The sequence below is a fragment of the Esox lucius genome, chromosome 11, assembly GCF_011004845.1.
Source record: "Esox lucius isolate fEsoLuc1 chromosome 11, fEsoLuc1.pri, whole genome shotgun sequence".
Classification (NCBI taxonomy): Eukaryota; Metazoa; Chordata; class Actinopteri; order Esociformes; family Esocidae; genus Esox; species Esox lucius.
Window position 1 is genome coordinate 17,261,232 of NC_047579.1, and position 14,754 is coordinate 17,275,985.

At 41.2% G+C, this 14,754-nt stretch overlaps 1 protein-coding gene across 2 annotated transcripts in view; it reads left to right on the forward strand.

Moving 5' to 3' along the window:
• The window catches only part of LOC105009479 (NLR family CARD domain-containing protein 3-like), a 39,095-nt gene extending 24,686 nt beyond the window's left edge, over positions 1 to 14,409 (forward strand). The window contains exons 9-11 of one of the 2 annotated variants that reach the window (XM_034295607.1): positions 7,004 to 7,177; positions 12,403 to 12,449; positions 12,731 to 14,409. In XM_034295607.1, coding sequence (XP_034151498.1) covers positions 7,004 to 7,177; positions 12,403 to 12,449; positions 12,731 to 13,284 — 775 coding nt within the window. In that variant the 3' untranslated portion in view covers positions 13,285 to 14,409. Of the gene's footprint in view, positions 1 to 971; positions 1,513 to 7,003; positions 7,178 to 12,402; positions 12,450 to 12,730 lie in introns of those variants that run through there. The other variant, XM_034295605.1, reaches the window with a different exon arrangement.
• The last annotated feature ends 345 nt before the right edge of the window (positions 14,410 to 14,754 follow it).

Here is a 14,754-nt window from a genome sequence, read left to right on the forward strand (position 1 = left end):
GGTTCTTGGTTACAATCTACACACAAAAGCTGGCAAGTTTTTTTTCTTCAGTTTATGTTTTGAATCATTTAGATATAGCTAAAGTGTGTTCAATATTTTAAGAATTTGGTTCATGCTATGTATGATCATGGCATGAAAGTGATAAACATGAACAAACAGAAAGAGGCAACCAACCAACCGTTAAATTATTGATAAGTGCCACGCCATCAAGTAAATCAATCAGAGTCATTGAATTGAATCTCTGATAGCAGGACAGCAGCTGAATTTAGGATTGTACACTATGGGTTTACTTCATTCAGTAGAGCGAGGGAGAAAGAGGCCACAAACCAATGGGTAAGATAGTAAGAGGTAGTAATTCAAGGCGGTCTGTAGGAGTAGATTGGAAAACTTAAAGCTGGACTAACGTGCCTGACAGATGTTACCAACATCATTGTAGTATTAGTCATTTTACAAATGCACTCTGGTTACATTATCATCTATCTGAAATGCCTTTCCAGCTGAAAAGTCCCACCATGCAAAGAATCACACAAGTTATAATTTACCAATGCTAGTTATGACTATTGCAGGTTGAGAAAATCACTACTTTTTTCAAGTCAAACTGGAATTTTCACACTGAATGCTTGAGTCCTATCAACACCCGCAAGGCATTGGTACAGAAAGCATATCATTGTTTGGGGTAACTATCTACAGTATTTGCTACAACCTTTCCAGACATAATGAGTATTGCAAGTTAGTGTTTTGGAAAACATTATCACCCCCAGGAAATTAAGCATCTGCACCTATTCAAACAATATTGCCATCAATATTAAATTTACTGAGTGTAGCTACTCTAGGGGTTGAGCTACCAAACGCTAACGTTTGGTAGCTCAAGATTGGTATACATGGGATTACATAAAATCTAGAGCGTTCTGTCACGGACCTAGTTGACAAGCTCCCATGGACGTGTCCTAACACCACTGGATTAACTGCAGAGGCTTTCAAATCAGTCTTCCCCAACGACACATCTTACTGGCACAGTACCGGGGCTAGACCAAAGGCATCAACTTCAGTGGGGACTTGGTCTGACGACATACGCCGCAGAGGCAAATCCAGCAAGAAATCAAATAAGAACTCACACTGCAAAACAGGTACGATCCAATGACTCGGAATGAAATGTGTGTAAATGAACCTATGAGAGCTAACCACAACACTAGCATTAGCGCTAACCAAAACCAAAGAAATAGCCCTAAAACCACTGATAGGACGATGGCAAGAAGAAACTATGCTAACTCCATATTTGATAAACCAGATACTAACTTGATTGGTGACGATATAACCAAGCATATCAGAATGGCAAAGACTGAAATCCTAACCATGGCTGACATATCGCTCAGAGAGCTAACAGAAGTGTTTTACTACTAAGTACTACTATTAGCCGGCTGTCTTCCCTTCAAACTTCCCAAAATATTCCTCTACTTTGTGGGTTGTGAACAGTTTTCAACCAAAGCAGTGTTTTCAGAATGCTCACATAGAAAGGATCAATGATGCCTGCAATTAACTAAAACAACTAGAACGATTGTTTCAGTAGAGTACAGTAAGGCCATGCAATATTTTGTTTGCAATATGTATGCAATACTTTTTGTAACATGGGAGTAGTGAACCAGTTAATATTCATGCACAAACATGGATTAAACAAAATATTTAAAAAATGATACGCAATAGAGCATGCTGGGAAATCTGAAAATGAATGGGGTGGTTTAAAGTGGTACTTATGAGCTTAGGCCCCATGTTTTAGGATTAAAGTAGGCCATCAAAATAAGGCATTTGTGACCCGCGATATCCTTAGGACCAAAATTGGATGAATTTAACATACATGTTTCTGTCATTAACACAATTGATCAAAAACCCTAGAAGAAACAGTTGGACATATTAAAGCTTCCACATGTTGCCTTGACACACTGCCTTCAGACTTAATTTTTTTTTTTTTAACTCTATAACAGTGGATCTACAGCAAATAATTAATAGCTCTCTGCAGTCAGGCATTTTCCCAACGTCTCTAAAGACCACTGCCATTAACACTAGAACTGCCAAATGCCTATGCCAATTGGCGTTTGAGTTTGTAATAAAAATAAAACTGCCATTTTGAAAGCTACACCCTCCTCCTTCCATGACTTTTCCTAAAATAGGCGTTTATTACATTGTTCTGTTGTCTGAAATATAGGCTACTCATCACACGTTACCAATTTTCAATAGGAGATTCAGCTTATTGTATACGCTAATTCACCAAATGTGAATACTGTTTTTGGCGGAATGCATAAGCGGAGCCGGCCAAGAAGAGCAAATGTCTCTTACTGAGCGACTGAGTTAGTGAGTGACTGACTGACTGAGTCCCCCTTGTTAAATAGCGTAGTGCTTTGAGAAAAGGACCTGTAAACTATAGGTCCAGCGTTCTTATCAAATATCAAATGTACAGCTCTGTGGTGTATTGGTTAACGACACAGCCTTCCACGTCAGGGGGCCGGGTTCGAATCTCGAGTGGGCAACACTTTCTATTGCAGGCCGGCTAAACTAAGATTGCCTGGTTTCTTGTTATTTTAGGGGAAAAAGAGAAACTAAATCGCACACATATCCTATCGACTCTCTTTTAATTTTCTCTGCTTATTTTACTGAAGATTAAGATCCTACAAATGTATTAGACTAAATAATTATTCACTAAGTGAAATACCAAGGATATTATTTAGCAGTCACCAGTCACCAATTCAAAGTTATTTGCCTTAGAGGGGCTTGTGGTTTACCCTGGCCGCGTTAGCAGTCGTACTGAAAACTCATTATGCAAGATGCAACAGCCAATCAGGGCACGCCTGCCCCTATATAGGACCCGTGAGCCCAGAGAACACCCTCCCTTTTTTATTCCGCAAGCGCTTGCTGAGTTACTATTGATTATTCTCTTCCGCCTGAGAATTTTTGTTGTCAATATTCATCAGCCCGATGTCTCCGCCATGAAGAAAATTGTAGCTGCTGCCTGTCGTTGCACTGACCTGGTGCCGGAAATGCTTGGAGATGACGCTGGAGCCCCTACTCAGGGAAGGAATCAGGATTTTAGCCTATCTAAATGATCTCATTTTAGCACTTTCCCTGGAGCTGGACAGAGTACACACTTTCCGAGTGGTGTCCCTTCTCATGCGATTAGGGCTCGCTGTGAATTGGTAATAGAGCGCTCCGGGACCAGCCCAGCAGGTTTCTTACCAGGGTCTGGTCATGGACATGCGCACGATGAGAGCAAGCATTTTGGACACTTGGGCTCTCGATTTACTCTCTGCCCTCAACCTGTGCCGCCCACCCTGCAGGCATTCAGTTCGGGCCTTCATGTCCCTCTTGGGCATGATAGCAGCAGCGCACTGCAGTTCTCCCTCTGGGTCTACTGCACATGCGCAGCCTGCGGGCCTGGTTCGCTCACCAACGGGTCGACCCTTGTGCGCCATCGGAACTAGACCTTATCTCTGCCATTACACCTATGGGGGGACCTGGAATATTAGAGAAACCCCATGGTGCTCTCTCAGGGCGCACCCCTGGGCTGCTGGAACTGGACGCAGTCCTACTGGTGCTGACGCACTTCTCTGACCTGGTTAGGAGACGCAATGTTCTGATTTGTCTGCGCCCTAAGGTGCTGAGCGCTCTCTCTGAGCCTGCGTTCGAGCCCTTGCAGCAGTGTTCTCTTAAGCTGCTCTCCCTTAAGACTGTCTTGCCCCTTGCTTTATGGTCTGCTAAGCGAGTGAGCAATCTCCGTGCGCACTCTGTGCACCCAGGCTCTCTGGCTATCAGAGAGGAATTAAGCTGCGCTATGCTGAGACCTAACCCGCCCTTCGTGCCTAAGGTTATCACCAGCTCTTTTCGATCTAGAGTTATCGAATTACAGGCCTTCTTCACTCCTCCGCTTGTGTGTGAGGAGGACGAGAGGCTCCACCATCTATGCCCGGTACACGCTCTCGCTCTGTATGTGTTGCGCACCAAGTCTATAAGTCTGACTCCTCAGGTCTATAAGTCTGACTCCTCAGGTCTATAAGTCTGACTCCCCAGGTCTATCAGTGTGACTCCCCAGGTCTATCAGTGTGACTGCCCAGGTCTATCAGTGTGACTGCCCAGGTCTATCAGTGTGACTGCCCAGGTCTATCAGTGTGACTGCCCAGGTCTATCAGTGTGACTGCCCAGGTCTATCAGTGTGACTGCCCAGGTCTTATCAGTGTGACTGCCCAGGTCTATCAGTGTGACTGCCCAGGTCTATCAGTGTGACTGCCCAGGTCTATCAGTGTGACTCCCCAGGTCTTATCAGTGTGACTCCCCAGGTCTTATCAGTGTGACTCCCCAGGTCTTATCAGTGTGACTCCCCAGGTCTTATCAGTGTGACTCCCCAGGTCTTATCAGTGTGACTGCCCAGGTCTTATCAGTGTGACTGCCCAGGTCTTATCAGTGTGACTGCCCAGGTCTATCAGTCTGACTGCCCAGGTCTATCAGTCTGACTGCCCAGGTCTATCAGTCTGACTGCCCAGGTCTATCAGTCTGACTGCCCAGGTCTATCAGTCTGACTGCCCAGGTCTATCAGTGTGTTAGTTATATGTTGTGCTTTGTGTGAAACGGATACATTTTCTTAGCCTTTTCGCTTGAGACCAACATTTATTTTTCCATTGGGTGGCTTATGTGTTCATAGGCCTGCCCTTGGGGAGGATTTTCATCTTTAACGCATACGATCATCCGTTCTCTGACTTGGTCAGCTATCAGGGATGTTTCGTCTTGGGGTTTTAGGGGACGGTTTCTTAACTGAACCCTGTGAGTCATGTCTGACATGGAGTACATCCTTGGCTCGCTCGCTCCGCCGTGAACCACTAGGAGCTAAAGCCCCTATAGGGGCCGGTTATATGAGTGGAGCTCCGCCCCCTAGTGGGAATGTTACTCCGGTTATATGAGTTGAACACCGCCCCCCTAGAGGGAATGTAACTCCGGTTATATGAGTGGAACTCCGCCCCCTAGTCAGACACAACTCAAACACAATTTATAGCGTTTAGTTCACAATGGCAAACAAAATCCGACGATTTGACGCCCTGACAGCATTGCAGATGCTGCAAGATTTAGATAAGATGGAGTCAGATGGAGGATCAGAAATCGATCATGAAAATGACGAGTCGGTTGCTGGGTCTTAATCTGATTCAGATATTGATCCACCAATGCCTGAGCCTCCTCGCAAAAAATGTAAACGAACCAACGGCAACCCCAAATGCCACTGCGAGATAGGAGTCTGGAAGAGACGGCATGATTTGGGTAAAATTTATTTTAGCAATTGTGTTCCTACAAATAGGCTGTAGCCTATGTGTTATTCATTGTTTGAAATGTATTGTGATTTTCAAGCAACCGCGCTTTAGGCTTATGTAGACTATTCATGTGTATATCCTTTGATTGTCTCAAACTAGTCGATAATGTCTCTTATTTTACCTTCAAAATGAATACTAAATACTAAAAGATTTACGTTTGAATAAATGAAGTAATTAAAATTTTTACATTTGTACGGCCTAATAAAATAATTAAAATACTATAGCCTGTGTTCTTAAAAACAATCGTTGTGTATTCTTATAAATCGTTGTGTATTCTTTTTATTATTTTTTTTTTTCAGATGATAAAACCTTAAATACAAACACATTCCTATATTTTTTTAATTAATTTACCATCTAAAACCAACTAATTCTGTAATTCATAATTTTCTAGACTATTCTGTATAGTTTGATGACGACCCAGTAGATGAACTGATGCTCTGACTGGATGGTGATGCTGTAGAGGAGAATGAGTATGCTAATAGGGACAATCTGTATGCTAATGACGCCAAACGGCATTCGGCTCTGGCGGTTATAGGTCTCACGTTCAACAGTCATATCAAAGCGGTCACCAAAACAGCATTCTATCATCTTAAAAATTTAGCCAGAATCAAGGGCTTGGTCTCCTAAAGACCAAGAAAAGCTCATCCATGCTTTTATCTCTGGTAGAGTTTTATCTATTGTAATGGCCTAACTAGACTCCCCAAAAAGACTGTAAAACAGCTGCAGGTCATTCAGAATGCTGCTGCTAGAATGTTAACCAGGACCAAGAGAACAGAGCACATCACTCCGGTTCTTAAATCTTTGCACTGGCTTCCTGTCAGTTACAGAATACATTTTAAAGTGGTGCTTTTAGTCTATGAATTACTGAATGGTTAGGCCCTGAATACATTTCTGATATATTTGGTATAAACCGAGCAGGGCTCTTAGATCCGTGAACTCAGGTCAGCTAGTAGAGCCCAGAGTTCAAGATAAACATGGTGAAGCTGCGGTTCTGCTGCACACAACTGGAATAAACTACCAGAAGAGCTTAGACGTGCCCCAAATGTATACATTTCTTAATCCAGGTTAAAACTGGTTAAAAATGTAACCACACTTTTTAGCCTACAGCTTTTATAGCTTCATATGTTTTTATTTTGTTTTTACTCTTTCTATTTTCTTATTCTATGTTTGACTATTGTTTGATCATTATGGTCCTTATTTAAGGTGGTTAGAGTCCCCTTGTTTTACTGATGTGTTCATTCTAGTATTGCTCTTCTGTAAAATATACAAAATGTAGACTCGTGGGCCAATGGTGCTTGAACTGTATGTTATAGCAGTGTTTTCTATATTTGTATGTTCAGGGTTGATGTAGGATTGAGAATTTCACTTTATCCATATAGTTGAGGCCGGGTTATTAAGAATTGAGGGCGGTTGCAGGTGAAGAAACAGCTGACCCGCCCATACACCATTACTGTCTTGGGTGTTTATGTGGAGGTGTGACATTAATAACTGAATCACCAAAAAATGTAACGGTTATCAATTAGGAAATAAATGCAACAGATTTTATTGAGCCCTACTCAAAGAAGATTTTAATGTCAGATGCATCTTGTGACATCCTACTTGAAAGTGCTGAGACTTTGTAAATGTAAGCAGTTTGTGAACTAATGATCGATTTTGTGCAGGCTGTCAGGCTGTCTGGTCACAAAGGAAGGCTGTGCTTCTCTGGTCTCAGCTCTGAAGTCAAACCCCTCACATCTGAAAGAACTGGATCTGAGCTACAATCACCCAGGAGAATCAGGAGTCAGACTGCTCTCTGCTGGACTGGAGGATCCACACTGGAGACTGAAGAAACTCAAGTAAGTCCTCTAGATGTTTTCTCTGTCAACAATCAGTAATCTGGTGTTAGTTGTCATGTTGTTTTGCATCATGAAATATGAGTCTAATACAGACCTGCCTACCTGTACTCATTTTGTGTAGCATGAACACAGTTTCAAAGTCAAAGTACACTGACATTATCAAGCTGGATAATTGTCAATTCAAGGAAAACATATATTCATTGTAATTATTTAAATATGACTGCGCCATCAATGTTAATATGTCCAGACATCAGCTGGTATGTCTTTGTTTTCACTTACCAATAACCACACAAACCACATATATCATACATATACAATATTGTTTGATACATTTACAGGAAAGATATGCTGCTTTAAAAATTGATAATCTGCTCTACTTAGTTTGGAGAAAAGAGACTTGAAAGATTCACACTTGCCAGAGACCTGATCTTTGTTTACACCCATTAAACATAGTTCACACACTCTTAGGCCTTTAAAGATTTGGCTTAATCACACACACCTGGATGAATGACCGGTCAATCAGGTAGATTATTATCAAACTACAGTAAGTGACTTTCTCACATTTATGAAGACTATGCAAACATAATAGCTAAGCATAATCACACACAAGCTAGAAACCAGGAGATGTTAGTTAGCTGGTAAGTTAAAGTTGTTACCTAGCTAGCTAAAGTTAACAGTAACGTGAGTTATTGTGCAAACATAAGAGCTAGGCGTAATCACACACAAGCTAGAAACCAGGAAATGTTAGCTAGCTGGTAAGTTATTGTCGTTACCTAGCTAGCTAATGTTAACAGTAACGTCAGTAGCTATAGCTAGATAACTAGCAATACAAATGACAGTCAACTTTTTGAAAATGAATTATCTATAGGTAGTTAGCAAACGTTACACTTACCCTTATACCTGTAGGAATGTTTTGTGGCAGACTGAAAAAATTATATATCCTCTGATTGCATACAAAGTCCTTTGTTGTTTGCGTTTAGTCTGTTGACCTTGTTTACAATTTTTTCGCTTCTGTTCACACTCTGTTCAATACTCCAAGAATCTATGCAACTTTGATTGTCGCTATCATAACTGCCATGGTTTTCCTTTTCTTGTAAATGTAATCCGTGGACAGTTGTTTTCTATAAGAGGAGCTAGCGTTATCTTTCCACCATTGGCACTGCAATGAACTGCCTCAAATTTGCCTGAACGTTTTGAGGGAGGATACAGACATATCATTGTGGGGACAAACTCCCTGCATCCCAAACCAACCAGGGAGGATACAGACATAGTCACTGTGGAGACAAACTCCCTGCATCTCAAACCAACCAGGGAGGATACAGACATAGTCACTCTGGGGAAAAAATCCCTGCATCCCAAACCAACCAGGGAGGACACAGACAATCACTGTGGAGACAAACTCCCTGCATCTCAAACCAACCAGGGAGGACACAGACATAATCACTGTGGAGACAAACTCCCTGCATCTCAAACCAACCAGGGAGGATACAGACATAGTCACTGTGGGGACAAACTCCCTGCATCTCAAACCAACCAGGGAGGACACAGACATAGTCACTGTGGGGCCAAGTACCCTGCATCCCAAACCTCCTTCCCTGGCCTGACCATCACCCACACACCCAAAGCTCATGATATTCCTCTCTCCGTGTTCATGTTCAAAAAAATATATAATATTCATAAGACTCTTAACCATCAATATTTACACAATCTGATATCACTGTGTTGTTGTTCTTACAACATCATAATTAATGTTGCTCCAGGACCATCATTGCAACTGACCTGTAGAAAGTTGGTTACCCCAGTCCAAAGACAGAATATTCCCCTGTCTCCCACCATTTGACCTAACCCTAACCTCAGAGACACCTGTGCCTAAACCTAACCTCAATGGTACCTGTGCCTAAACCTAACCTCAATGGTACCTGTGCATAAACCTAACCTCAGTTGTGCCAACATTAATTATGATGTCGTCGGATATGAGATCAGTCATCTATATTTGCAGGTCTCTCTGGGCGGGCGGGCACCTCTGACCTGGCTAGGGATAAGACAATGTGGGCGAGCGTTTCCTCCGACATGTTGGCTCACATTGATATCCTGATTAAGAGAGGAGGTGTAAAAGAAGCGGAAAGGTTTCTTTAATATTGAACACATGTTTTTATACATTAGGAGGATGCAGGAACACACTTTGGAGTGGAAATGGCAAATTTGGATGTGTGCTCTCCCAACCACCTCTATGTCTAGCCCTAAAGTGATATACAAGCAGCATGGTATGGTTGGTGATCTACAGTATGAACTGGAATAACTAGTTATTTTGGGAGGGGAAAAACACCACTTCTATGTATTTTATTATTTGCTCCATACCAGACAATGTGCATCTATTTTGTATTCAAACTCTCAGGAAACTCACACAGCTAAAGAAATCATTGCTATGTGCAGGCAACCCCAGCTAATTCTCCATCAGATGGCACTTCGGTGTTTCCTGATTCATCACCCCGTCAAAGTGTGGACTAGTTTTTATAGACAGCAAATGGACATCTGTTCCTGTGTTATGACAAGTCATTCAACTACTCAAAATGTCTACAAATTGCAGCACACTGTTCATATGAACAGTGAAACAGTGTTAGTTTTACATTGACCCTCTGTTTTAGGTTTCCACTTCCACTGTACCCTTTTAAAATAATGTGTGTTCTTTTATCACATGTGGCTTTAGCTCCATAGCGGTGGAAAAACTCAGCAGCAGGAGGAACTTTGTGTCCAATATTATTATGTATAGTATATTTTCTAATTGCATTGATGAGGAAGGGGTGGACAGAATGTTCTATAATCACTGAACTGAGTCAAATGGACAGTCCCTTTTGTTACAAGTTCAGTAAGGTTTTCTGCAAATATAATTACAATACAGATTTTTTCTTCCAATGTAATGTTTTTATTGTATGAATGCTTATATAATATCTTGGCAAGGATGCAATTTAAAAATAGATTTTTAATCTCAAGGAACCTTTTCTGGTTAAATACATTAAAACTTATTGGAAACTATTATTGAGGAAGCCTATTTGAAAACTTTGTTGTCTTTTTCTTGAACACTCTAACTATTTTACCTGTAGGAAAAGGTATACTATTGGAATAACCATGTGTGTGTGTAAATGTAACATTAGTAATTAGTTTGAATGTAACATTTGAAAGTAGTGTAATGGTTAGTTGTGCAGATTGGTTGCCATGACATGACAAATCAATCAGCTAATAGAGAACTGTTATTTCAAGACTCAATATATGCCCATGTTTTGTAAGCTGTTTTACCACAGATTTACTTGGCGATTGTTACATCTGATTTTGAGTTGGTTCTGTTCCACAGCTAACTAGCTAAATAATAACACACTGTCAGTTGTATGTATCAGCTTTCCAGCTAGCTTCATCTTTGCCTCTTCGATATCTAACATAAAGTGGATATAAAAAGTCTACACACCCCTGTGCCAGGGTTTTGTGTTGTAAAAGAATGAGACAAAGATAAATCATTTCAGAACTTTTTCCAGTCTTAATGTGACCTATAATGTGAACAATTCAATTGAAAAACAAACTGAAATCTTCAAGGGGGGAAAATTACAAATAAAAACCTTACAATAACCTGGTTGCATAAGTGCGCACACCCTCTTATAACTGGGGATTTGGCTGTGTTCAGAATTGACCAGTCACATTCAAACTTAAATTGAAATCATTACAAATCTGCCATCATTTAAAGTGACTCTGATTATTCACAAATAAAGTTAAGCTGTTCTTGTAGGATTTTCCGGACATTTCCTTAGTTGTATCTCAGAGCAAAAGCCATCGTCCGCAGAGAGCTTCCAAATCATCAGAGGAATCTCACTGTTCAAAGGAGAAGGGTACAAAAGAATTTCCAAACCATTAGATATATCATGGAACACATTGAAGACAGTCATCATCAAGTAGAGAAAATATGGCACAACAGAGACTTTACCAAGAACTGGACGTCCCTTCAAGTTGATGAAAAGACGAGGGGAAAACTGGTCAGGGAGGCTTCCTAGAGGCCTACAGCAACATTAAAGAAACTGCTGGAATTTCTGGCAAGTACTGGCTGTGTGCTACATGTGACAACAATCTCCCGTATTCTTCATGTGAATGGGCTACGGGGTAGGGTGGCAAGACGGGAGCCTTTTCTTGCAAAGAAAAACATCCAATCCCGGCTGAAGTTTGCAAAAACAAACATCAAGTGTCCCAAAAGCACGTGGGAAAATGTGTTATGGTCTGATGAAACCAAGGTTGAACATTTTGGCCATAATTCCAAAAGGTATATTTGGCGCAAAAACAACACTGCACATCACCCAAAGAACACCATACCCACAGTGAAGCATGGTGGTGGCAGCATCATGTTTTGGGGCTGTTTTTCTTCAGCTGGAACCGGGGCCTTAGTCAGGGTGGAGGGAATAATGAACATTTCCAAATACCAAGCAATTCTGGCACAGAACCTTCAGGGGTCCGTTAGAAAGCTGAAGCTGAAGAGGAAGTTCAGCTTTCAGCACGACAACAACCCAAAGCACACATCCAAATCCACAAAAGCATTGCTTCACCAGAATGGCCCAGCCAGGGCCCAGACCTGAATCCAATTGAACATCTTTGGGGTGATCTGAAGAGGGAAGTGCACAGGAGATGTCCTCGCAATCTGACAGATTTGGAGCGCTTTTGCAAAGAAGAGTGGGCAAATATGTGCCATGCTAATTGACTCATACTCAAAAAGACTGAGTACTGTAATAAAATCAAAAGGTGCTTCAACAGTATTAGTTTAAGGGTGTGCACACTTATGCAACCAGGTTATTGTGATTTTTTTTTTTCCTCATAGGTTTCAGTTTGTTTTTCAGTTGAATTGTTCACGTTATAGGTCACATTAAAGGTGGACAAAGTTCTGACATGATTTATCGTAGTCATTCTTTTACATCACAAGAACCTGGCATTTTAACAGGGGTGTGTAGACTTTTTATATCCACTGTAAGTATACTGCTTTTTGCCGGCTGAGTGTTAAGAGCGAATTTGCATGTGCAAAGATTGAGGAGTTTCCAGAAATATCAAGAGCTGACTTCTTATGACTGGTTAAAATCTTTTATATTGTGACTTCCCTGTACTGGTCTTTTACTTTTCATCATTACAAAGAGGCCTTTTCGTGCAGTGACAGGTTGTGTGTCACTGAATGACAGTCTGCTCCTCTGCTTCTTCCACAGAATGGATCATGGTGGAGAGTGGAGGTTGAAAACAGGACCGAAGAAATGTAAGTGATTTATTATATAGAACACATATACAGATGGTGTATGTGTTCACGGGGATACATGCCTGTGTATGGGTTTGTGCATATTGGTTTCAATATGCTTGTGTGTGTTCACATGTGTGTGTTTACATGTGTGTGTGTTCATGTGAGTGTGTTCACGTGTGTGGGGGTCACATGTATTTATTTATGATTGTGTAAGGTTGTGCATATTTGTTTCATTCTGCATGTGTGTATAATATGAATGATGATGATGTGTAATATTGTGTCTTGGTCTCATCCATCAGATGTCTGTGATCTCACACTGGACCCAAACACAGTAAACAGATACCTCTCTCTGTCTGAGGAGAACAGAAAGGTGACAAGGAGGAGAGAGGAGCAGCCGTATCCTGATCACCCAGAGAGATTTGACCACTGGCCACTGATGTTGTGCATAGAGGGTCTGTCTAGACGCTGTTACTGGGAGGTAGAGTGGAGTGGGAGAGGGGCTCTGATAGGAGTGACATATAAAGGAATCAACAGGAAAGGAAGGGGTGTTGACTGTTGGCTTGGTAACAATGATAAGTCCTGGAGTCTGGACTGTGTTGGTAACAGTTACTCTGTCAGGCACAATAATAAGAAAACTGTCATACCTGTCACCTCCTCAGACTCCCACAGAGTAGGAGTGTATCTGGACTGGCCAGCCGGCATTCTGTCCTTCTACAGTGTCTCCTCTGACACACTGACCGACCTGCACACATTCAACACCACATTCACTGAGCCCCTCTATCCAGGGTTTAGGGTTTATTCTGACTCCTCAGTGTCTCTGTGTCAGATGGTCCCTTTGTCAAACACAACATGATGTTTCACTCTAATCATGGTCTTGTTCAGTAGGACACAACAAAGTAAAACACTGACAATAACTCTCTAGTAGTGAGTAAATATATCATATGATTGTAAATATTCCTGATTAATTCTGCATGTAGTGCAATGAGTAGTGCAATGAGAACTCTGTCGAGGAGGAGTGGAAGTGTATTTGACGAAGAGTCTCCAACAGACCCTTGGTGATATTAATCAGAGGTGTTAAACTGACTGGAATGTAATGAAATTCATGATGTTTTAGACATTTATGTGTAGTGTTTACTGCTCCCCATGAAAAGCTGAATGGTCTAATATGTGGGCCATTTCAGCACTGTCTTTAATAACACAAATGTTTAACTCTTCCAAATGTGTTACGGTCAATCTCAGGCAATTGTATTTATTCTTTACAATAATAAATATAAGATGGTTGCATTTTTCTCAGTCAAATGTTTGCCTGCTACAACCTTAAGTAGCTACGTTATAGTAAGCCTAAACAAAAACTGTTTACGGTTATACAGTATTGTGACTTTTTCTGGTGGATTTTTGAAGTACGCATCTGTGCATGGTAATACAAGCTTAATCAAAACCCCTTAGGCAGTAAAAGAGTAGGGGTTTCCACTATAAAGGATTAATTGATTACCATATCCTTATTTATCCATTATTCTGCAAATTAACTGTAATAAATTGAGGTTTTAGACTAGGCCTAAATTTGCTTTGGACTTCATGGATTCCACGGATAGAAGATGATCAAGGTCAGCATGCCCTGTTCTTAGAAGTGACTTTGGCCACAACCAAGGTGCCAGGCCTCAAACCCATCTTATCTATGACCCAACTACAGATGGCTCGAAGGTGAATTTGCCTGTGTCTCTATCTTGCATTTGGGCAGGACAGAAACCATGGGTAGCTCAGATCAGGAGGTCTGTTAACTCTGACCAAGAACTATGTTTGCCATGACAGTGTAGGGTTCTATCTTGTTTTTTGATTAGTATGAAAACTTGTTTTTGTATGTATCTTATAGCACAAGATAATATTTTTGGGGGCTGACAAGGAGGGGTATAAAGAGGTGAAAGTTGTTAGATTCTGTCCAAGTTTGATCCATGACCAAGATAAATGCAACCAGAAGTCAGGGGAGAGCCATCTTTATTCAGCATGAGTCTATGATGTTGACCTTCCATTTCTCATTTCTATCTCTTCCATAATTACAGAGGCAACACAGTCTTTTATGCCACTATACATAGGAGGCGGTTAATGATTGTAGCCAACCATTACACAGTCTATTATCATGGTATGTTCCTACCTGCCCTAGGCTCAGAAGGGTGAGCACTCCTCTTCTGGCTGTGCCAGGTGAACATATTAAGAGTAGACATTGTAATAATTAATAAATGCATGTGGGCTGAATCCAGAGTCTGTTTAAACCTTGTCCAGGTCGGAAGCATGAGCATTTATCATACCATTTTTTAAATGATGGCTA